General features: G+C 38.2%; 1 protein-coding gene across 1 annotated transcript; it reads right to left on the reverse strand.

Moving 5' to 3' along the window:
• Positions 1–1,756: 1,756 nt before the first annotated feature.
• cldn7a (claudin 7a) lies at positions 1,757–23,136 on the reverse strand. The gene is made up of 4 exons (XM_041779847.1): positions 22,793–23,136; positions 9,917–10,081; positions 5,716–5,800; positions 1,757–2,841 (listed from the first exon to the last, which is right to left on the reverse strand). The coding sequence occupies exons 1-4, from the start codon at positions 23,013–23,015 to the stop codon at positions 2,673–2,675; spliced, it is 642 nt and encodes a 213-aa protein (XP_041635781.1). The 5' UTR covers positions 23,016–23,136; the 3' UTR covers positions 1,757–2,672.
• Between the last annotated feature and the right edge of the window lie 2,360 nt (positions 23,137–25,496).

The raw sequence follows: 25,496 nt of genomic DNA on the forward strand, positions 1-25,496 counted from the left end.
AGGCAAATATATGAGAAAGAGAATTAAAATCATGAGTTTAAAGGTCAAGATATGAGAAAAAGTACAAAGTTAAGAGTTTAAAAAGTCAAATTAGAAGGTAAAATTGAAAATAGCAACTCTAAAAGGTCAAAATATGGAATAAAATTCTCGATCAGAAGTTTAAAAAATGAAAACATGGGATTAAAAATCAAAGTTAGGAGTTTAAAAGGTCAAGATTAGATTTAAAAGGAAAAATTGTGAATCTGAAAGGTCACATTATGAGAAAAAAGGTCAAAATTATGAATTTAAAAGGTCAAAATATGAAATAAGTCAAAATCCCAAGTTTCATTCATACTCTTGGGATACAAAATGAAAATATGAAATGAAAACACAAATTAATTCCTGACTTTTTCTCTAATTATTCCTACTCCCTACTTTGTCAGATTTTTATAACTTAAGGATTTTTTTATTTTTATTTATAAGGTAAAATTTACATTTTTATTCTGGAGGGAATCTGCAGACCTCATAGCAGCAGGCCAATTCTAATTCAGATATGATCTGGTGGGCTGGGTAAAACTGCACCGCGGGCCGCATTTGGCCCCTGGGCTTTGAGTTTGAGACCTATGATCTAGAGGAAGATGAGAGACACCAAATACAACAGTACAGATGAGCTTGAGGCTGCTATCAGAGCAACCTGGGCCTCATAACACCCCAGCAGTGCCACAGACTGATCGCCTCCATACCACATAGATGCAATTAACGCAAAGGTAGCACTGACCAAGTACTGAGAGCATAAATGAGCAGAATATTTGAGATGATTGACATTTCTGTCTTTTAATCCTTTTTTATTGGTGTTTTGCAATAGAATGAGTTAATGTATTTTGATTTTCATGAGCTGTAAGATGTAGTCATCAAGATTGTGTGTGATGACTCTAGAGTAATCCACTATTTAAATCACAGGAAAAAGAGGGAGTCAGTTAAATTTAAAAGTGCAGCTTTAAGCCATAGAAAAAACCCATTATGACACAAAAACAGTTTGAATGCAAAATAGTGGATTTTTATATTAACTACAGAAGTTCAGAGGTCAATGGTGATTAAAAATTCAACTCCTTGACAGCCCTGGTTCAGTCTCTTTGTCAAGAAACACAGATGATATGCCGTTGTAAATATTTTTCTCTATTTGCAGCTATTCATTTGCTCGTTGACATTGTCTCTATTATGGGGTATGGCTGTTCTGGGTTCCCCCTTGCCCTTCCACGAGCCTATGTGGAAAGCATTAAGCAGGAACAGCACAAGTTCCTGCCTTTCCAGTGCCTACAAGGAAAGCCTGAGGCAAGGAGAGAAGCAGCAGAAAACCCCAGAGCAGAGCAGGCATCAATGACAACAGAATGACAGTGATTAAGTAAGGATCAGAATAAAGGAGGGAGTGGGATGGAGGAGGGTTGCAAAAAGCTTGCAGAGAGGGCAACAATGTGTGGCCAGGCTAGATCAACTTAAATATGACAGCATGAGAGCCAACAGTGTGCTTAGCCTTGCATGATATCAGCTAATCTCAATAATACGGGAACGCTTGCCTGTCTTAGCAAACATTATATGCTTGATTTCTGCATGGCAACTACAGGAGCTGATGCACACTTTTATGCTTTTTAATGAAAACAGTATAAAAATACTCAGGCTGTGACTTGTGTCTCCCTTTTGCTTTCAAAAAGTCATTTTTTATAACCACAAGACAATTCACAATGTTGCATTATCTTTATTATTGAAGTATTGTTGGACATGTTAAAAAACCCTTTAACTCATCTTTCATGACACCATTATCAGCTACAGTGTATAAAACTACAACATTAAAAAAGAAAGAAAACAGCCCGCACTGTTCAGAGAGGATTCATAAAAATATGACTGTATATCTCTGAAAGCTAGAACTGGGCCACATCGCACTAGCAGTGATATAAACCTACACAGGAGCACAAACCTCATCCTACGTGTGGAAAAATAAATAGAGGCAGAATAATCTCACGGTGGCTGATAAGGAGGCTATTAGAGCGACGATGACTACATTATAAAATATTTCATATGCGAGCAGGGTTTGTAACAGGTTGGTGTGAAAAGTGGGCGGGGGGCTGTAGTGAGCGTTGTAGTAAAAGGCCTGTGTGATCAGCTCACCCTACACACTGAGCCCTGTGTGTGAAGTCACACCCTGCTCATCGCGGCGTCTATTTTAGAACCATAAACAGCTCGGGTAAAACACTGCATTGTCAGTCTCTGTTGTATGGAGTCTCTAAGCCACAGCTTCAATACAAAACCCAAATTAATAACTTTTAATTACATGACAAATGCTACTAGATGCTAGTTCTAACACTTAGGTGAAGGTGTTGGCTAAAATCCACCATTTAGCAAACAATTCAACAAGTAGGGCTTGTATAAAGTCATGGGATCCAATTATAATGCATTTGTGAAGATCACTTGTAAACAATTGTAGAATGTGTGGATGGGATGAGAGACATCATTCATGAAACAATCGCATGATAATAGCAGGGTTATCAAAGGTCTGCAGGGTCGAAAATAAAAGTAGGTCCCATCTGGTGCCTCTACGTGCCACAACTTTCCTTACAGACGTCAGTTTTATTCCTCTCTGCTGCTGCAAAAATGGAGGGAAACTTCTTGGTCGCACCGCCAAGCTCTAGGGGGCGCTCTCAGACGTATTCTTTAGTGCTGCTCGGAGGACCGGAGCGGGAACTGGCCATGGACGGATACTTGGATACGTGTTTCTTTCGTGGACAGGAGGCGGCCAACATGGCGCCGCCCAGGACATCTAGGAGGGCGCCGCCCCAGGCGATGAAGATGGCTGCGCCGAACTCAAACCTGGAGAAGACGAGAGTTTGTAGATCAGTTAGTCGTACTGAAAATCACAGATTTCTCACATTTTCTGTCCTTAGCAAAAACAAAACATCTTTCTTATTAGAATATTGATTTTGAAATCTTGCAGACTTAAAACCTTCAAATGTGCATAACGCAAGACCATTGGCTAATGCGATTCTCTATGAAAAGAATCACTGCTAATCTTAAGGGAACTGTGATTCTCTCCAGAATAAACAGTACAATTTGGATTGTAAAGGCTGTTAAATAGTGAGCCTTAGTAAATCCATTATGAAACAAAAACAGTTTGAATGTGACAAGTAGATTTTTGAAATACCATTAAAAGCATTTGATTCATCGTGACTAACTTCAGAAATAATGAGAGCAATTGCGCTTAGAAATGGTAGTCTTTGACAGCCCCATGGCCCCAAAATGCCATTTTTGGCCACAAACGCCCTCAGTGTAACAATTTTTTTGACACCAGCTGAAGGTAAAGGGATTCAACCTCTGCCAATTTCAATTAAGAAAAACACTAAGATGCAGTCTGAGAGGACAGTTTTTGTTTTTTTTTTTAATCTCAGAATTCTCTGAAGCACAAACTAGACCACTGATCATCAACTGGCGGCCCGGGGGCCATATCAGGTCCCCCAAAGCTTCCTGTCCGGCCCCTGAAAGATCATTAAATGCAGAAAATGGGGAAAAGAAGATGTTGTGGTTGTAAGAGTGTCCTTTGGCTTTAAATGTCTGCAGCTGTTAAATCCATCCCACAGACAATTAACATTAAAATAGTTTTAGAATGACTTTACATATGATCTCTTTTTACAGAAATTTACCATTATAATTAGTGAATATTTAAAAAAAGGGTTAAGGTTGACAAAAGTGCTGTAAAAAACGACCAGATAAAGTGGTGAAAAGGGGTTAGAGAGTAGCAAAAATGGGTGATAAGTGGCAAAATGGGTTTTGGAGTGGCACAAAGGTGCGAAATTGGTAGAAAAGCTGGTGCAAATAGGTTAAAGTGTGGAAAAATTGGTAAAAGAGGAGGAGAAGAGTATCAAAAATTGGTTACAAATGACAGAAAATAGTGCAAAAAAGTAATGAAAAGGAGTTAAAAGTGGCAAAAATAGAAGAAAAGTGGCAAAAATGGCACAAATAGGTTATTACATGCAGGAAAAGTGGTTTAAATGGGTTAAAGAATGGCAAAAATTGGGTTAAACAGAAAAAAGTATCAAAAACTGGTTAAAAGTGGCAAAAATGTTTTTTTTAAGTTGCAAAATTTGATGACAAAACTTAATGAAAAGGGGTTAAAAGGGGCAAAAATAGAAGAAAAGTGGCAAAATGGATAAGAGTGACACAAAGAGGATAAAACATGCAGGAAAAGTGGTTCAAAGGGGTTAAAATCTTGCATAAATTGTGTTAAAGGGACAAAATTATAAAAGGGGTTAAAAGTGTCAGAAATGAGAAAATACTAGTTCTTAATCATAATTATGGAGGGCCCATTCTCTGGGATTTTCAGGGGTCCAGCCAATCCTGTTGTCAGGCCTGTCTCATTGGCCATTATAGATAATAGATGTCACTGGTAATGACTAAAAATGTTCTGTGTTTTAAAAGAAAATACAAATACTATTACAATAAGATTTCAACCAGACCAAAATATTTATTTAATTTTTTTTTAAATTTGAATATCCAGCCCCCAGAGTGTCTGTCGAGACTAAATCTGGCCCTTGTGCAGATGTTTTTGATGACCCCTGTACTAGATCATTGGTTCCCAATCCCAACCCGGGGTCTGAACCCCCCCCCCCCAGGAGGGGCGCGAGGCTTTGTCTGCTCTGAGGCTGCCAAAATTAGATTTGCAAATGTTGACTAAAACCACAATAAAGCAGTTATTAGCCTTTTCTTAGGGGGTTTATCAGTGAAACAATGAAAATTTATGTTGATTTTGGCGGCAGTGTGTCCTGGGTCCTTGGGGGTTCCACTTTTCTTAGGTGCATGTAGGGGGGGCTCCAAGGAGAAGTGGTTGGAAAACACTGTACTAGACGACTCAGCCTAGCAGTGAGACCACAAACCTGCCATCTGTAGTAACAAAAGATTTCACTGACACTCGTGACCAAATGTGACTTCAGAAGAAAAACAAACTTGGAGGACAATCAACGTCCTCAGCTGGCTGTCCTAGCATTTAAAATAAGAATTTTGACGCCACACTTGAGGACTGTGGACAAATAATTGTTTGTGACAAGCCTCGACCCCCTACGGTCAGACCACTGCTGCCCTCCACTGATCTGGGCTTCATGGAGGAAGGCAAAAGTCAATTCTCAGTGCAAAACATGTGAAAGCTCATTTGGAAACTGCAACTGGAAACCAAGCCAAGCAGACTTTCATGTGTTTTGCACTGAGGAGAGGCTTCCGTCCAGCCACTCTGCCATTAAGCCCAAACCAGTGAAGGGCTGCTGGTATGGTCGTCCCATCTCCACACAGGATCTCTGGAGCTCAGTCAGAGTGACCATCAGATTCTTGGTCACCTCTCTTACTAAGGCCACTCTCCCTCGATTGCTCAGTTTTGCTGGGTGAACAGCTCTTAGAAGAGTCTGGGTTATGCCAAACGTATGGAGGCCGCTGTGCAGTTCTTTAATTTTTATAAACTTACAACAATTCTAAAATTCTGTTTTCACTTTGTCACAGTGGGGCTCTGAGTGTAGATTAATGAGTTAAAAACCTATGTAGCCTCAGGCTGCAACATAATAACATTTTTAAAAGTGAAGGGGTCTGAGTACTAATATGGGGTTGGAATGAGTCATTCAGAGACAAATACAGAGAAAAATATCCAGACATGCCGAACATTCTTCATGTACGTTTCTTATAAAGAAAGTTTTTAGAGCTACTTACTTAGTGTTGACTGGAGTGTAAGGGTTATAGAAAGCCCGGATCACATTATGAGCAAACCAGGAGCAAGCTACGATGGCACAGAGACCTGAAAAAACAACAAAGATCAATAAGTCAAACATTAGAGACTTGTAATGCTTTTATGTTCTCTTGGTGCATCAAGCAGCTCTCTATTGACTGCAGCACAATTAGCTTTGAGTGTTTCTGTTTTCATCAGAGCCGGTTAGTCCTCCTCTGGTGCCAGGAGAGTTGAACTGAAGACCCCGGGAGCATTGGAGTGGGAGGAAGGCTTTCTGGACCAGGGATCAAACCTCTGCCCACCCACTGAATCATGTACATAAGATCTCAGCAAATGTTTGATGGTGAGGTGAGCATGGCTGGCTTTGACAAAAACATTATGTAACTAAGCCTTTATTTATTATCATAGGTCCCAGAGGACCCCCGCCTCCCCGTCCGAACCCCCAGCATGAACAGTGACACTGCAAATTTCACCTACGGGCTTTTAAGGCAACTTTTCTGCAGTATACATGGAGACCCCTCGAGTTAAGCATGGGTACTAAATTTATGAATAATAGTAGCAACAAAAACACTGTAAAAACAAATAAATATTGTCAACTGTTGTCAATAATATGTATTTACATGTTTGTTTTTGTTTAGCAGGGGTCATCAACTACATCTGTTTAAGGCCCAGCGTTGTCCTTGATGGACATTTATGAGCTGGACTTTCAAATAAACTCAAATAAATAGACATTTTGTTCTTATTAGCATATTTTTAAAATATTTTATCTTTCAAATGGATTAATTTTTTAGCCTCTAAAAGTGAGATCAGTCCCGATACCATTGCCAGCCACAAGGGGGCGATTGAGATATTTTAGCTGAATATATTTGGGGTTGTTGTGTTCTCTGTCACTGAGTCTGATGCTATCATGCTGTGTCCTGATTGATGAAAACTGGTGCAAGAAACAGGGTTTAGTTTTGGCTGAAAAGCAGCTACATTTGAAAGAAAACAACAGTTTTAATCAGCGAGTTTGTGTTTACCATGCAGCATATTTCCTAATAAGAGCTAACTGTCAAAAATTGACTGTATTTGAATATTGACACTGACCAACACATTCAGTGCAAACAAGCAAATTTTTACACACAAAGATTATCTCTATCAATACCATGTTAGAAATGTCACGCAACTTATAGTGGGTTTGGGTTGGACTTGGTGCATTAGTCTCCAGAGAGATGGTGCAGTTTGTCATGGGTGGACTGGGGTCTACATCTACGGTTCTTAGCTTGACGCTAACACTATGAACACAGCATATACAGTCATGGACGAAAGTACTGGCAACCCTGGAATTTTTGCAGAATATACACCATTTCTCCCAGAAACTGTTGCAATTACAAATGTTTTTGGTATACACATGTTTATTTTATTTATGTGCATTGGAACAACACAAGAAAACTGAAGAAAAACAAAACTGACATATTTTTACCCAAAACTCAAAAATGGGCCGGACAAAATCATTGGCACCCTTTTAAAACTGTGGGTAAATCATTTTATTTCTAGCATGTGATGCTCATTTAAACTCACCTGTGGCAGTAACAGGTGCCGGAAATCTAGAAATCACACCTGAAGCCAGTTAGAATATCTAAAAGTTGACTCAACCTTTGTGTTGTGTGCCTGTGTGTGTCACACCAAGCATGGAGAAGAGAAAGAAGAGCCCAGAATCGTCTGAAGACTTAAGAAGCAAAATTGTGGAAAAATATGAACAATCTCAAGGTTACAAGACAGAGATCTTGAGATTCCTTTGTTCACTGTGTGTAATATAATCAAGAAGTTTATAACCCATGGAGCTGTGGCTAATCTCCCTGGACATGGATGGAAGAGAAAAATTGACAAAAGAATACAACGCAGGATAGTTGGAATGGTGGATAAACATCCTCAGTCAACTTCCACACAAATTCAGGCTGTCCTGCAGACTCAGGGTGCAAAAGTGTCAGCTCAGACCATACGTCGTAATCTGAATGAGATGAAGCGCTATGGCAGGAGACCGAGGAGAACCCCACTGCTGACAAAGAGACATAAAAAAGCCAGACTGGAGTTTGCAAAAATGTACCTGAGTAAGCCTCAATCCTTCTGGGAGAACGTTTTGTGGACAGATGAGACTAAGGTAGAGCTTTTTTGAAAAGCACGTCATTCTACTGTTTACAGAAAACAGAATGAGGCCTACAAAGAAAAGAACACAGTACCTACAGTCAAACATGGTGGAGGTTCAGAGATGTTTTGGGGTTGTTTTGCTGCCTCTGGCACTGGGTGCCTTGACTGTGTTCAAGGAATCATGAAATCTGGAGACTATCAAAAGATGTAGGGCTGCAATGTAGGGCCTAGTGTCAGAAAGCTGGGTCTGCATCAGAGGTCATGGGTGTTCCAGCAGGACAATGACCCCAAACATACCTCAAAAAGCACCAAGAAATGGTTGGAGACAAAGCTGGAGAGTTCTGAAGTGGCCAGCAATGAGTCCAGATCTAAATCCCATTGAACATCTATGAAAAGATCTCAAAACTGCTGTTGCAAGAGGTACCCTTCAAATCTGAGAGACCTGGAATAGTTTGCAAAAGAAGAGTGGTCCATAATTCCAGTTGAGAGGTGTAAGAAGCTTGTTGATGGATATAGGAAGTGATTGGTTTTAGTTATTTTTTCCCAACGGTGTGCAACCAAATATTAAGTTGAGGGTGCCAACAATTTTGTCCAGCCCATTTTTTGAGTTTTGTCTAAAATCATGTCAATTTTGGCTTTTTCTTCTGCTTTTTTGTTTTGTTCCAATGCAGGGAATAAAGGAAATAAACATGTGTATACCAAAAACATTTGTAATTGTAACAATTTCTGGGAGAAATGCTGTGTTTTCTGGAAAACTTCCAGCGGTGCCAATACTTTTGTCCCTAACTGTACCTGTAACTGCAGTTACTTTTGCAGTTTTAATTCAGATTAACTTTTAAGAAAAGAAATGCCAGATTAGTTTACTGTATTTCTTAAATTGGAGGATGGAATGAATGGAAGAGGGGGATACAGTGCTGATGCTGTAAAATAAAAATAGCCCATGTAGAGATATAATGTGTTGTTGTGTTTATTCAAAGAATAATTATTTTATCTTTTCTAAAAAAAAAAAAAAAAAAATGAAATAAAGGCTTAACCTTTGCCCATTTACATCTGCAATCCCTGCATGTAAGCATGCAAACATTAGCACTAAATTCAGAAGTCAAACTAGCATTTTTTTTTTTTTGCAATTAAATAAATGACTGTCTAGCTTATTTGCAAACAAAGTTCTAGTGAAAATTATCTCCAAGAAATCCTAGGCACTCTGACTTAGGATAAAAATCTTTTAGCAAACAGGGACTGTAGTTGAGTTAAGACAAATCCATGTCCGACAAAAATTTTTTACACTACATCAGATCACCTTGGGTTATCCGTTTAGACAGATAAATTCACTGTGGGCTTTGTATGTAAATCAGCTGAGCAGTCATTTGTTTATTTACAGTTTGACCTCCTCTATTCCATGAAGAGTACCAGTTTTCTTTCTTTTGACCCCATGCAGCACTCATCTAATCTCATCCATATACTGTATAAACAGCTTTTTGTTTAACACTTACCAGTGGTTTCTATTTTTAGAGTGTTGCAGGAACTATTTAACATCCTTCTAATATCTCTAAATTTTTACGAAAGTGCAAATGTCTGCCTAGCCATTGTTTGTGCTGATGTCTGTATAAACTGGTTGTTTGTCTTTCTTGTAGTAGTGTAGTAGTTCAGCCTGTAGGGACTTGGACGGGAAACGGGTCACACACAAAGCAAGAGATAACATCACAAAGCTGCCAAACTTTAAAGTAGTGCTGGTGCATGAAAAGCATGCTTCAGTATGGACCTTGAGATGGAGCAGATGGCAGCGCAAATGAGTGCAATTCATGCCAACTTGATCCATTTGGTTAAAGTGTTTCCTGAACTTTTTCAGCTTGGCAAACACACAGTAAGTTTAAATATATGTATGGACAGAACTTTAGCAGGGTATAGGTGCATAAAGGTGATTTTTGGTGTCAAAATAGTGAAATCCCTGCTTAAGGGATTAACTTAACATTAATTTATTTTGGACACAAGCAAGCTGCTTATTGTTGAGTAAAGCAAGCGCTTCAATGGAGAATGAGCCGAATACATCTGCATCCTCACCTCCTACTAGCAGGATGATGCCTCCTGTCATGGCGATGCGGGCCTTTCGTAGTTTATCACTGCCTGCACAGGTGGTGCACTTCATTCCCATACAGGCCACGCCCAGTCCTGCGATGGACACAATGATGCCAACGATCATCAGGGCACGAGTCGCCTGAAGAGAACCTGCGGCAGATGGAAGGAGAAAAATAAGTTTGAGAAGAGTGCAGGGAAAATGTGTTGTCTTTGTTAGGGGGGCTCTTCATAGATGGTCTTTTGTTCTCAGGAATGTGGGAGAGGAGAGCGTATAAAGTGGAGTAATCAATCCAACATTGAAAAGGAAATGATAAGGGAAGACTAATAAAGCGATCTGACCTATCAGAGAGGCTTTATGTGTGTGTCCAGAGGTTGTGAATTACATTCACATCGGCCCGTCAGGACATTTTAATGTGAGCTTTTCCTGGAAGAGAAACCATGGGATACACATGGACTCACACGAGCGCACACAAACAAAGAAAAAAACACTCTTTATTTCTCTCCCTCCCAACTGTTGCTGTGTGAGGGGCCTGCTCTGCTGAAACACTACTGTAAGGATCCTCATCTATCAGGGACCCCCCTCCCCTCACACTATAAACCTATCACAGGGTGAGCACCCCCCCTCTTTGTCTCTACCCCTCCGTCCACCTAGAACCAGTCTGTGCCAGTCTAGGCCATCCCTGCCCTGCCCAAACAAACAAAACCCTCCAGCAGAGAGGGAGAGATGGAGGGATGAGCAGAGAGAGGAAGAAGTTGCAGAGGAGAGGGAGGGAAAAAAGGGAGGAGGGGTCTGATGCCTCGAAGTGGGAAGGCATGGGAAACAGTAGAGTGGATTATATGGTGAATAGAGAGACAGGATGGCCGGTATCCTGTTGCTCACACTAGTGTCATTATTCCTGCAGAAACATCTGTGGAAGCTTTAAGACTTATTCAGAAATATGGTGTTGAGTCTTATGGGTGAAGGGTGTTGCAGTGGTAGGCGCTGTCGCCATGCAGCAAGAAGGTTCCTGGTTCAAGTGTTTGCATGTTCTACTTGCACATTCATAGGTTCTCTCTGGGTACTCTGGCTCCCTCTAACAGTCCATAGTAGGGGTGTAATAGTATTTAGATTCATCTTGAACCATTACAAAGGCAATCACATACGTTACATAAGTTTTACCAATCAATCATGGTCATTAAAATTCGGTTTCTTTGATAAAAATAATACAAAAAACTCTTTAAAGTGAAAAGTATTATAGTACAAAGTCACTAGATTTGGATGGTCCAGTCACTGGTTAATCAGTATTCCCGGTTACCATTACACCATTAGAACAAAAGAACACTCCAAGCACCTCAGAGAAAAGGTTATTGAAAAGTTCAAGTCCAGGGATGGATAACAAAAACCTTCCCAAGGCACTGAACATCCTCAGAGTCCAGCTAAATCCGTCATCAAGAAATGCAGGAATATGTCACATGTGTAAATCTGCCTAGATCAGGAGGTCCTCACAAACTGAGTGAGCGTGCAAGAAGGAGACTAGAGAGAGAGGCCACCAAGACACCTATGACTACTCTGAAGGAGTCCCAAGCTTCAGCAGCTGAGATGGGAGAGACTCTGCATTCAGCTGTTGGCAGGGTTCTTTGCCAGTCAATGCTAGCCAAAAGCTAGTCAAAGCCAAACTAGAGTTCATGAAAGGCATGTAGGAGACTCTGTGATCAAAAGGAAGCAAGTTCTTTTGTCTGATAGGACCAAAATGGTGCTTTTTGGCCATCAGACAGGATGCTATGTTTGGCAGATGCTGTGGAGCATGGTGCTGGCAGCATCATGCTGTTGGGATGCTTCTCTACTGCCAGCCCAGGAAGGCTTGTAAGGCAGCAAAATACAGGAAAATTCTGGAGCGTAATCTTATTTATTTTGAGAGAACTACGCTGAAGGAGAAGATTTATTTTCCAGTAGACAATGAGCCGAAGCATACAGCAAAAGCTACACAGAAACGGTTTAAAGACAACAAGATTAATGTTCTGGAGTGGCCGAGTCAAAGCCCAGACCTTAATCCAACAGAGGATTTGTGGCTGCACTTGAAAAGGGCTGTTCACATCCGATTCTGTGGAACCCGATAGAGTTTGAGCAGTTTTACAAAGAAGAATGGAGTAAAATTGCAGTATCCACACAGACCCAGAGCTGTGACTGCAGCCAAAGGTGACTCTACTAAATACAGACTTGAAGGAGGTGAGTATTTATGCAGTTACTTATTTTACATATTTTTGATGAAATTACATTTCTTTGTAGAAATCTATTTTCACTTAGACAAAGTGGGGTTTTTTTTTGTTAAAAAGCCACATCATATTGACCATGATTGAGCTATAAAATCAATAAAAGGGTACAACATCCAAGGGGCTGAATGCTTCCACTGTGTATATCCAGGATGTTATGTTCCCTCTTTTCCAATAAACCAAACCTGTTTACACCAGGACCCCAAAACTAAGTTGCAAACCAGACTGATCCCTGTGAACTGCTACGCCCCTAGCCAATAAGAACACTCATCAGGGTAATGGCCAGGTGAAACTGCTTGTAGGTCTGAGTTTGAGCATGATTGGTTGTTATGTATCGCCTTAAGGCAGCTGGGATCAGCTCCAGCCCCCTGTAACTCATAAAAGGAAAGCCAGTATAGATAACTGATGATTCGATATTCATGAGCTACCTCCATCTCTGCTGACACTTGCACAGAATCTTTGTATCTCATTAGCACTGAGATCATTGAAATAACAGCTGATGTCAACAGGGGCAGGAGTCACTGGATAACAACGAATCTCATCCAATCCAATCCAACACAACTCAGTCTAATTTAATAAGCAATATGTAATACTGCCACATGACTGCAATTACATCACAGTGCAGCAATTCTGCAATAGTTTATAAGACAAACATATAATAATCATGATAAGAGATGCATAATATTCTAAACATGATATTGCTTTTGGCCAGTGATCCTCAACGCGTGGCTCTGGGGCCGCATGTGGCCCTCTTGTGATGATTTGTGGCTCTTTTATGTCTTAATTTGAAATATTATTGCCCCAGAAAACCTTTAAAAGGAAAATTTGACCTCAGAAATTATCCATTGCAAGTCACATTAATCAGCTTGTTTACCACACTTACACAGGAGGCTTTATTTGTCAGACTTTATTGTCAAACTCTATTTTTCAGTCTACATTTCCACTGCAATTTTTTGCTACTTTTATTCAATTTTTCCTGCTTTTAGCTCATTTTTGCCACTTTTATCCTGCTTTTTGGAATTTTTGCCCCTTTTTCGGCACTTTTCGCCCATTTAAGCTGCTTTTTGCAATGAAATGCTACTTATTTTATATTTTGCCAATCTTTGATACATTCTGCCCGGTTTAGGCACCTTTCACTCATTTTTTGCTGTTATTGCCACTTTGAGACCATTTTTGCCACCTTTAACTCATTTTTTTGGTCACTTCCCATCCATTTTTGCCACTTTTTTTTGCCACTTGACCCATTTTTGACACTTTTATCCTGCTTTTCTTGCAATTTTTTGCCCCTTTTTTGCCAATTTAAGCTGCCTTTTGCAATTAAATGCCACTTATTTCACATTTTGCCACTCTTTGATGTGTTTTTCCCAATTTAGTCATTTTTCACTCATTTTTTGCCATGTTTTTGCCACTTTAGGACCATTTTTGCCACCTTTGACTCATTTTTTGGTCATTTCTTACCCATTTTTGCCACTTTCTGCCCTTTTATACCACTTTTTCTTTCCATTTTTGCCACGTCTTCTCCCAGCGTTTGCCACTATTTGACCATTTTTACTACCTTTAACCTATTTTAATTGCCACCTTTTACCACTTAGATTGTGACTCTTGCAAAGGTATTTTTCAACAGTTTGGCTCTTTGGTTGAGCAGGATTGAGTTTTGGAAAAAACGAACATTTCTATCAGCTGTAAATCTTTAATAAATGTTATTAATTTTTTAAAGTTGGAGTCAGGCTCATGTCTTGGGGCTGGGGTAATCCTCCACTGAGTCCATGTCCACTGTTGTTGGAATGGCCCAACATGCTATTCCCAGATATCTTTTGTTGCCTGGCTGAATTGCTGGGTAAGAGATAAAATTCCATTATTGGTAGATATCATAAATTAACTCAAAATCATATCCATAGATTTAATTTGTGGTACCCCTGAAATAATGAAAACCCTGCTTGGATAAGGTAAACACTACTTTAAAGTTACAGATGATAAAGTGTTGACTACAGACACATATATTTGGATTTTGGGTCCTCCTATCAGCACCCACAATCTGTCTTGGCTCTGTGCTTTGGTTAGGTAAGCAAACACTGAAACAAATAAAATAAAGTTTATTTGCAGTGTGGAAGGCCACACAGCTGCTCTACTGCATTCCCAACCAGCAAAAAGTGGGTGTGACTTTTGGGGGACTAAGGACAGCCAAGAAAGCACGCAATGACAACAATCCTGAATCAAGCTGACTGAAGGAGGAAGCACAACAAACACAGCCGAGGAAACAACAGCAAATGCATGAAGCATGAAACATGAAGGTTTATACAACATGTACTATTAAACTTACCTCAATTCAACCAAACAAGGAGAGGAGCTGGACCAAAATCACTACTATACTGGAGCTAGCTAGCTAACAGCTAGCCACATTAAGCTACTCTAAAGTGATTTGAAGTGGAGACTCTGGTTATTTGAGGATAAATCTGGGATTGTTTGGTGTGTGTTGATCATCTCATTGCACACCGCACTATAAGAACAAAATTGCAATTAAATACATCAAATCATTTCATATGTTTAAAATCTTGTGCCTTGTGCCGGGCTTTAGACAATCTGCAGGACTTGCCCAGCAATTTTTGGCCATTAAAAAAAAAAATTACCCGCTGCTCTGGGCTTCTATTTTTGCTTGTGTTAGTTTAGTTTCTGATTTTTACCAGAACCATACCAGAGTTTAAAATGAGGTATTGTGTGGCAACTCTAAACAAAATCATTCACAATTTGGCATTTGAACACCCTGACTGTCTGCAGCCTAAGACTATTTCCTGGTTAGTTATTTTGCTCATCATTTTTTCTTTATACACTACAGTCTCTTAAGAAAATGCAATACAGTTTATTATCCCAAGAGGAATTTCAAGAACTAAAGTTCTCCTATGGCATCCACAAAGTATACTGTACTGTACTTTATCTGACATAATAAATCATAAATAATAATATCAGATATTTTCAAAGTAAGAAAAAGAGTGTTTTTCCTCTATCTAACAGCTTGAAAACAGCTCATATATCATTAATTGATGCTCAAAGTCTGCAGGTTTCTTCCATTTTTCATTGCACAAACCCAGACATCCCAAAATGCACTGCACTAGGATGCATTTCTTTATTGTTTGGTGTGAAAATGTGTTGAGTGGTGAGAATGAGATTGTTTAGATCCACGTGCTGCAGCTGCAGAGTTTCCATGGTGACCTTTCCTATGAATATTTGAAGCTTATTATCGATGCAGGAGGTCATAATACGCATAATATAAACAGAGGAAAACAGATCCAAACAAGGAGTGTATCAGTGGGTCTGTATCTACAAGGCAAAGCACTTTATTATCTCTGCACATGTGTGGTTGTCCTGCGGTCACCCATCCTAGAGGCTTCTGCATGGATCACAAAATTAGCTCTGATTAAGCCTCCATGCTCTGTCAGTGTGTGCTGGGGTGTGAAGACGAGGGTGAGAGGGTTTCCTAGAATGTTCCTGTGTGAGGGTGAGGTTTCTAAGAATGCTTTGAGGAATAAGATGAATTGTTTTAAACTCTTTCACCTGAGACCGCTCACAGTCAGCTAGGGATGAATAGCATAGTAAAAGACTGGACAGTATGAAATCTTTATTTTCTGCAGTATATATATATATAGTGATAAGAAAAATACTAGACACTATTACCAATGTAGTGAGTGTTGATTGGCTTAAGTATCAGCAACTAATTCTTGCAGTTTGCATCTTAAATCCATAATCTAGTTATTTGTCTTTTTAGGCCTGCACTACTGGACAATGAAATGTGATGTAAAAATTTTTAGATTTATTAAATAATGATATTAAGTGAGATCAAGGATTTAAAAAATCCATATTAGCTTTAGCTTATCTGTTTACAGCATTTTCTCATGAAACTAAAATGTATCACTAAATTTGCTTCAAATACCCCAAGGGTAACAGATCAACCACCTTACGTTTTATTGGAGTGCATAAAATTGTATAAAATGTACACATGCTAAGCAAGAAAACTTTTTTTTGCATTATGGATTTTTTTCACCAGATTCAGGAATCTGCATTGTGTCTTCTTGTTGAAGCTCAATTTTTTAAAATAAAATTATGTTTTATTGTGCAACACAACTGTCATAGCAAATCATGGCTTAATATTTTAACTGAATGTTGATACATGATGTACATCTCGTTATTCTTTTTGTACGTAACAACATTAAAAAAATGGCACAATACCAAAAGTATAAACTTTAATATGATTCTATTGAATCCAAACCATCTTAAATCAGTCTGAAACCACAGCAAAGAAAAAAAAACACAAGATGCAGACAACCAATACTGCACAAAAAAACAGTGGCAATTTATAAATATACTGCGGTTGTTGAGATTTTTTATAATCTTAAATCAGGATGTGCACGGTTAAACTGCAAATTCATTTATCAAATTAACTGACGCAAGATTTTGGAGTTGGGTAAACTAATTACTTGTCAATTTTTTATTAACAAGGTCTTAAAATCCTGGTCTATAATGCTCTTTTAAACTGTAATGAACCTCCCACCACTAGAGGCCGCTGTAGCTTTAGTTAATGGCCACAAAGCATGGGAAGTTAAGTGGCAGCTTAGCAGCAAGCAGCAACCTCCCATCTTGTAAAGTGAAGGCAATGCGGAAGTGCAAAAAAATTGCAATACCTCGAGTGTCCACTTGAGGCTGGCTGCAGGAACACCAGAAGTCCCGTATGAACACCTGTTAAACAGCCGGTTTTGACACTAGAAATTAACTGGTTTACAGCCTGGTTCAAAACACCACACGTGTCTCATGAGCTAGTGTCTTCATGTGCTCTCACTGTACGGGGGGTGAATTTTTTCGTACCACAATGGTTTAGATTATATTTAGGAAAAAAACTCACTGCAGACTGATTGGCAGGTCTCAGGTCTCTTAGCAGTTAGCATGTAGTAGGAACTGCGTGGTAGGACGGCTTTTTTAATAATAAATGGAGATAAATTGGTATGTAGGCTGTCGAAGTTTTCGCTCATGTATAACTGCTTAACCAAAGTGAAAAGAGGCCACACATCAGAGCACAATATTAATCTTCAAAGTGGAACAGAGGCTAGTGGAGCTAGCTGCTAATGTTAGCCATGCTGTAGAGTATATCAGGCTCACACAGCGGCTGACTCACTGACCCTGTTAGGAATGTGACTGGGGTTCCCAAACTTTCAGCCCATGACCCCCCCAAAAAATGGCGTCAGAGATCGGGGACCCCTGTCCTCCCTTGAGTGGGATAAAGCGCTAACTTTTATTTGCATTTAAGCACAAATATCCCCCAATTACTGCATTTTGATTTTAATTTCATTTTAACAATATTTTGTAAAATAATAGATCAAATTCATAATTTTAAATCATATGAAATTTCTCTGTTTTATGGGAAGCATCTCATGACCCCATCACTGTCTCATGACCCTCCTGGGGGTCCCAACCCCCACTTTGGGAACCGCTGCTGAAAGGATTTTCTCCTCTTTAGACTGTTTAACGCAACTTAAATGAGCGTTTAGCTGAATGGGGAAATAGACGCTTAGGAACATCCTCACTCTTAAACACCATCAATGATTCATAATGCTGGTGATAACAGATCTACAATGACCATTACAATTTTAGTTTTCTCAAAGTATAAAAACAAACACCAAAAATAAGTGACTGCTCTGCCACATCCTCCGTGTTCTTTATACCATGCATTTGATTCAGCACAGTTTACATTTATGAAGTTAATGTGTGTTTGAATATTGTAGTATTGTTCTTTGGCTGTCCATGTGTTACCTGCTAAAGGACAATGGGTGTAAATGAGCAGTTTTGCCAACTCTTCTATGTTTAATTAATATGCCCCTTCCTTATTGAATAAATAAATACATGTGCACATTTGTTGTGTTATTGGTGAACAGAGAATCACACTTTCTGGAATGCTTTCTAAATTAAAAGCGCAGTCTGCTTTATAGACAATAAGACTATATGTGTTCTCAGGTGATCCTTTTATTCTGAAATTGTTTCCTGGACAGTTATTAAGTCACTGAAGTCACTTTGCAAAGTTGTGCAGACCTTCCTGCAGATCCCTGTGAGACTTTACTCACAAAAAACAGACATCAATCTCAGGCCATTTGCACTCTATCTTAGTTATTCTAATCATCAGGTTACTGCTGATGTTTAAGATCTCACTCTCTGACTCCTGCAGAGAATCAAATCAGCTGTGTCAGTTAGACATGATAGAAAGCCGGTAAAATAAGAAATGATTCATATATTCATTAACCTGCATCCTAAATAACTCAGTTAAGTCCACATCTCTCCAGCCTTTTATGTATAGAGGCATTCCTTAAGAAATCTATAAACCGAGAAATGTTAACTCTATTAATTGTATCTGATGCACAGAAAATACATGTAAAATGAGTAAAATTAGTAAGGAAAAAATCTTGAGCGGGATTTTTGCCATAATTTTCAGGCCAATTTTCGGGAATATTTTCTGGCTTTTAATGCCTTTATTTTTTAAAGAAAAGTGGAATAGAAAGAGCAGAAACAGGGATGAGAGAGTAAGAGGGACATGTGGGACAGGAGCCACAGGCTGGACTTAACCTGGGGCGCGACCAAACCATTCACACTCCTTTCAGCCACAGTTTTAACCACAGAGAAAGCGAGCGCTGTCTGAATGGATGAATCAGTGTTAATTTTGGCAGCTATTTTTAATTTTAGTCACAGTTTTAGTCTTCAAATTAAATGCATTTTAGTTTTAGTCACATTTTAGTTTTATATCCTTTTTAGTTTGTCTAGTTTTAGTCCATAAAAAGTCCTCACATTTTAGTCTTTACTTTTAGTCCAAGCATTTATTTTCTTGCCTAAATCTGGTACCAAATCATGGTAGTGGGTATTCTGCACCCTGTCAAACCTGGGGTCCCTGCTTTCTACAGCTGAGAGGCTGAATAGCTACAGCTGCATTTTTTTCTAACAGATTTACCCACAGTGGAGAAATATCAAAGATTTTGAATGTCCGATGAAAACTAAATAACATTTTAGTCTAGTTTTAGTCATCTTGATGAAAACTAAACTTAGTTGTTGTCAGTTTTAGTCATCATAGATCTATTTTTGTCAGTCTTAGTCTAGTTTTTGTCATGGAAAAAAAGGCTGGCGACAAACATTTTTAGTCATAGTTTGAGTCAAAAAATTAACACTGGGATAAATACGATGGCAGCATTTTGATCTGGTGTGAAGCGAGGGAACTGACTGTTTGAACCACTTTTACAAATGTCGCCAACATATTTGTGCAATTTTAAACAGTGTGCAGAAGTTTACCTACAATTTCTGATCATAAAAAATATAACCCAATACTATGTGTTTGGGACTTCTATGTGTTTTTGTAGTGGTATTAAAAAAGATATCAATATCTCTGATTCTGCTGCTAAATTGAATAAAATACAGAAGTTGATAATGTGCATTTAAGATAAAACGTTTCAAACAGATTATCTTGTGGTCAGTGGGAATTTCAGTTTAGTTTCATTTGTAACTCATCTCTGCAGCTTCATAGAGACGCAACACTTTAGAAAGACTCCAAAAATTAGTGCACCTTCTTCACGATCACAGGCCTGCAGCACTCACTTCTTCAGTAATACAATCTTTAAGGACATTTTAACTCACCTCCAGGGAGCAATGACTTTGGTATGTTTACTTTTTATTGACTTTTCTCCAGTTTTCAGCCTCACATTTTAGCGACACTGATCTTAGACTGATAGGCCGGCTGATGGACTTTATATTTTGGAGAACTCAGCGTGAGAGTCAGTGGTGTTTTATTGGACTTTAGTATTTCTTCTACTGCAGAGGCGTCAAACTCAATCACAGAAGGGGAATCTGAATTTAAGTCCAAACTGAGGGCCTAACAGCATCAACATTTAACCATAAACTGTGATTTGCACCAGTGAAAAATAGGGAAAACTAACTGGGCACTGATGATAAATGATTTTAAGATTTTAAAAAGTCAAAATTATAAGTTTAACTACTTAAAATCTGAGATGAATGTCAAACCTATTAGTTCAAATGGTCAAAATTCAAAGTCAAAATACTGATTTTAAAGGGGAAATACATGAGATAGAATGTCAAAATTGGGAGTTTTAAGAATGGAAATATTACATAAAATTCAAAATCATGAGTTTAAAGGGTAAAAACATGACTAAAAATTTTGAATTGTCCGTCTAAAAGGTCAAAATATGGGATTAAAAGTCAAAATTAGGAGTTGAAAAGGTCAAATGGTGTGCTCAAATTTGAAACAGCAAGTTGAAAAGGTCCAAATATGACTTTATATTAACAACTGTGAATTTAAAAGGTTGAATTTTGATATAAAGTCAAAATTATGAATTTAAAAGGTCAACATATGAAATAAAAGGTCAAACAATAAATTTGATTGTGAGATGCAAAATTAAAAATATGAACTGAAAACAAATTGATTTCTTTTCTACATTCCTGGCTTTTTATCTAAATATTATATTTAATCTTAATATTTTATTCTTTACTTTTTAAACTTTCAAAGGTTAAATTAACATCTTTATACTGTAATAAATCTGCAGACTTCATACCAGCGGGCCAATTACAATAGAAATATCATATGATCTTGCTGAGCCAGGTACAACAGTACCATGGGGCCGGATTTGGCCCCCAGATCTTGAGTTCGACACCCCTATTCTACCGGCTCACAGGGATGTTCATTCACTGTTTTTATTAGCTTTATATAAAAATGAATGCCAGAGTCGACATGAGAAACAGCTCATAATCAAAGTTGCAGACGACTAAGTGATCTTGTCGCTTCTTTCCGATGATGACACGAATCATGGCCCCATTTGAGCTGATTTTATTGAATGATGTGAGACATCCTTCCTTAATGTTTCTAAAACATGTGGAAAAAGTGAGCCAGTATAAATACGTGGGTACTGTTAAGCTTTGAGCCTCAGGTAGACACTGTCTGCAAGAAAGTCAACCAAAGACGTTCCTTTGTGTGTGTGTGTATTGGTTCTACCTGATTAGTATAATTATTATGAGTTTTATTATTATTATCATGACTTATGAATCTCTACACATTGTAATTGTTTTATTCTATTGTACTATTTTGATTTTTTATTTCTTTCTGTCTCTTCCTAATATTGTTTACACTCTTACATTTCTGGCCCTCAGGTCTGTTTTTAGAGAGTAGTTGGGTTCTTGTTGTTGTCTGGATTGGTCCAGGTCATTCTGGGTTCTTATTCTCGGTTTTTACTTTTATTCTGGAATTTTATTTATTTGGGTTTTTTATGTTGTATTTCTAACTTGACATGTTTTCCAACTCTATAATGTGTCTGCTGGGTTGATTATGATGTTGGTTACAGTTTTTCCTGTGTTCTTCTGTTGATTGGGTTTTGTCTTTCTTGTTGTTCTTTGCTTGTGTTATTGACTAAATTGCGATTCTGTCAAAGCACTTTGTAAACCTCTGTTATTATTATTACTGTTATTTCTACTCTAAAAAGTGTATTAAAGTGTTTGCTGAAATAATGTCATGTTTTGTGTGAATCTAATTCAGTTTTTTTATCATTTTTTTTTTAAGCTTTTTCAACTTGAAATTGTGAGTTGTTCCTTTAACATAGAACTGAGCTCAGGTAAAGTGCACCAGAGATGCCTGGGTGTTTGCTTAACCTGCAGGTTCTTCCCAGAATGCCTTTGGACATTAGAACATCAGCACCATGAGTGAAGTTACTGACTCAGTCAGATAGGTGCCATGGATGGTGTGGTGTGACTGTCACTGTCATTTATCAGTAAAATCAGCCAACTAGAGTGGAATAAATGTTCATGGTAACAGTTTGTGAAAAAATTAAGGGAAATTTTCAGAGCTTAATGATCTAATAGCTTCATAAAAAGCACTGAAACATGTTTCGGGTTTTTAAGTGTAGGAAAGTTCCTGCAGTGCATAAATGTCGGAGTAATGATTAGTCAAAAAACATACTCCCACTGCTTTAAAAATGTGACGTTATCAGTTTCAACAAAAACTTTAAGCTGTTTCAGCGTCTTCAGTTTTACAGTGTAGGTAACAGAATTAAGAATTTTTATTTATGATGATATAAAATTGTAAGTTACTGCAACTTACAGTTGAGTCAACAAAAATTAGAGTTTGAAGTTGAGCTGGCTAAAGAGCAAAACCTAATTACCAAAAAAGCCTTAAAAGTTTGAGCTTTCACAACTTTTTTTTTTTTGCATTGTGCTTGGCGTCTTTTTTTCTCAGTCAACATTAACATCAGCTCTATCGTTACCACACTGTCCTACCCATCTATCTCATTAAAATAAATCCCATATTGAAAGCTCATTATGTTGTCCAGCTCTGTTGTGAAGACAAAGCCCCACTGTGTTGACAGTTTACAGTAATTACTGTTTCTAGTGTCCTGTGGTTGATAATTATGGCACTGTTGGCCTTCCATACACTGGGGCAGAAACGTGATAACAGTGTGGTCCTCTGAGCTCTCACACGTGGACGAGCAGGTGGAGGAGCTCAGTGAGACACTGTGAAGTTACTAGCTTAAAAAGCATCTTCTAGCAGAGATGACGGACTCTCATTGGCTGAGCTATGATCCTACTCACTGTCCAGCTGCAGGATGGAGTCGTAGATTTTACACTGCAGCTGTCCCGTGCTCTGGAAGGCGCAGGACATCCACAGTCCCTGGTACATGGCCACCGCTGTGATGATGTTGTCCCCTATGTAGGCTGACATCTTCCACTGTGGTAAAATAGTCCCGATGATCAGCCCAACGATGCCGATTAAAGACATGAAGAATCCAAGCAGCTGGATACCAGAGTTAGCCATCGTATCCAGAAAACTTTCTGCGACTTCTCTGCAAATCTAAAGTTGCTCTAAACGCTCCTAATGATGGTACAGTCCCTCTGCCTCTTAAAGTCCCTCTGCTCCTGAGCTGTGGATCGGGGGTCCTCACACGGGGATGGGCTTCGGGGTTGTGGGTGATGATGGTGTGAAGTGGGTGTGTAACTCTGCTGCCTGTTGATGCATGGAGATGACATCCTCCGAGGTGCTGCTGGGAAATGCCCCCTCTGCTTCCAGCAAAGTAACAGGTTGTCCGTCCAACACCTCTTCTAGCACATTTCCGGAAACACATTCATGTTGAATTATTACTGGAACATTTTGTTGGCATGCTCGATTCGCCTTTAATGACCACATGGGAGGATGAATGATTTCAAATCATCAACAAAAAACTACAGGAGAAAATAAACCTCAGAGCCGGATTTTCACACATCCTGCTTGAAATGTTACTAATGCAATCCACCGTATGTCAGCTTGAGTCAAGCTTTATTATCTTGGTAAATTTACAGTTTGGCTGAATTTAGAGACTGGGATGTAAGGTTGGATTGAACAAAAGAAGGTTTATTTTCTCATGCAGTTAATGATAAAAAAAAAAAAAAAAAATGTCAGTTTATAGTCAGAGACACCAAAAAAACCTGCAAATCCTAAGACACAATCTTTAGCAGATTTTCATCATAAGTGGCCATTAAATGATCCAAACTCGAACATTTTTGTGTAGACTTGTATGTGTCGTGCTACTGAAAATAAATAAAATAATAGAATAAAATAGAATAAAATAAAATAAAGATGTTCCTTTATTAGTCCCACAAGGGAAATTCCAAATTCCATTAATTAAATAAATGAAAAAAATAAATAGAATCAAATAAAATAAAATAAAGATGTTCCTTTATTAGTCCCACAAAGGGAAATTCCAAATTCCATTAATTAAATAAATAAATAAAATGAATAGAATAAAATAAAATAAAATAAAATAAAGATGTTCCTTTATTAGTCCCACAAGGGGAAATTCCAAATTCCATTAATTAAATAAATGAAAAAAATAAAATAAAATAAAATAGAATAAAATAAAGATATTACTTTATTAGTCCCACAAGGGGAAATTCCAAATTCCATTACATAAATTAATAAATAAATAAATACATAAAATAAAATAGAATAAAATAAAACAAAACAAAATTAAATAAAGATAATTTAAGATATTGCTTTGTTAGTCCCACAAGGGGTAATTTCAAATTCCATTAAATAAATACTGAAATAAAATAAAATAAAATAAAATAAAATAAAATAAAATAAAATAAAATAAAATAAGAAATAAAATAAGTAATAAAAAAAATAAAATTCAATCCAAATCCAAAAATAAAAAGTTTGCAACGGGTTTTATTTTTTTGATTTGGTTGTTTTTTTTAATGTTTTTTAGGCATTTAATTAATTAATCCATCAGAAAGAATCAGGAAAAAATATGATGCAAAAAAATGAATGCACATTAATTGCACTCTGCTGCAAACTCTAAATTGCTGACTGTGGCTTTGTACATTTTATGTACAACCCATATTCCCAAAAAATCAAAAATATTAAAATATCCCACCGTCTACTAGGAGTGGGAATCACTAGTGGCCTCATGATACCATATTATCCTGATACGTATGCCACCGTTCCTTATTGTTAGGATTTTGAACATTGTTCACATCTAGTATTGTGATACCATACATTGCTTTCTATACCATTTTTCAACTCTGTTGTTGACATAGCATTAGCCTTGCCGGCATGTTTTTCATACTTCCAAAGTATTAATTTTCATGCGGCACTCCCTGCAAACCCCATGTGTCATGTCCATGTTGTTCGTGCCCTGCTTGTATTCCTAATGTCCTTAGGGGGGCTCAGGAACACTTCCAGATATCGCTGTCTGTCCACACAGTTGGCTGTGCCATCCGGGAATACAAGTTCAAGCTGCATCATGCAAAGAAGAAGCCATATATGAACACAGTCCAGAAACTGTGCCATCTTCTCTGGGCCAAAGCTCATTTAAAATGCACTGAGGCAAAATGGAAAACTTCTGTGGTCAAATAAATCAAATTTGTAATTATTTTTGTCCTGTGGACTAAATTGGAGAAGAACCATCCAGCTTGATATAGTGTACAGTTCTAGAGCCTGCCTCTCTGATAGTATGGGGTTGCATTAGTGCCTACCTTGTGGGCGGCTTACACATCTGGATAGACACTATCATTGCTGAAAAGTTGATAGAGGTTTTGGAGAAACATACGCTCCCATCCAGACGTCTATTTCAGGGATGGCCATGACTTTTTAAGAAAGATAATGCTAAACCACATCCATCACAACAGCATGGCTTCACAAGAGTTCAGGTGAACTGGCCTGTCTGCACTCCAGACCTTTCAGCAACAGAAAACATGTGGCTCATCATTAAAACCAGAAAAGAAGACCCAGAACTGTTGAGCAGCTAAAATCCTACAT

Source organism: Cheilinus undulatus, linkage group 22 (assembly GCF_018320785.1).
Source record: "Cheilinus undulatus linkage group 22, ASM1832078v1, whole genome shotgun sequence".
NCBI classification, from domain to species: Eukaryota; Metazoa; Chordata; class Actinopteri; order Labriformes; family Labridae; genus Cheilinus; species Cheilinus undulatus.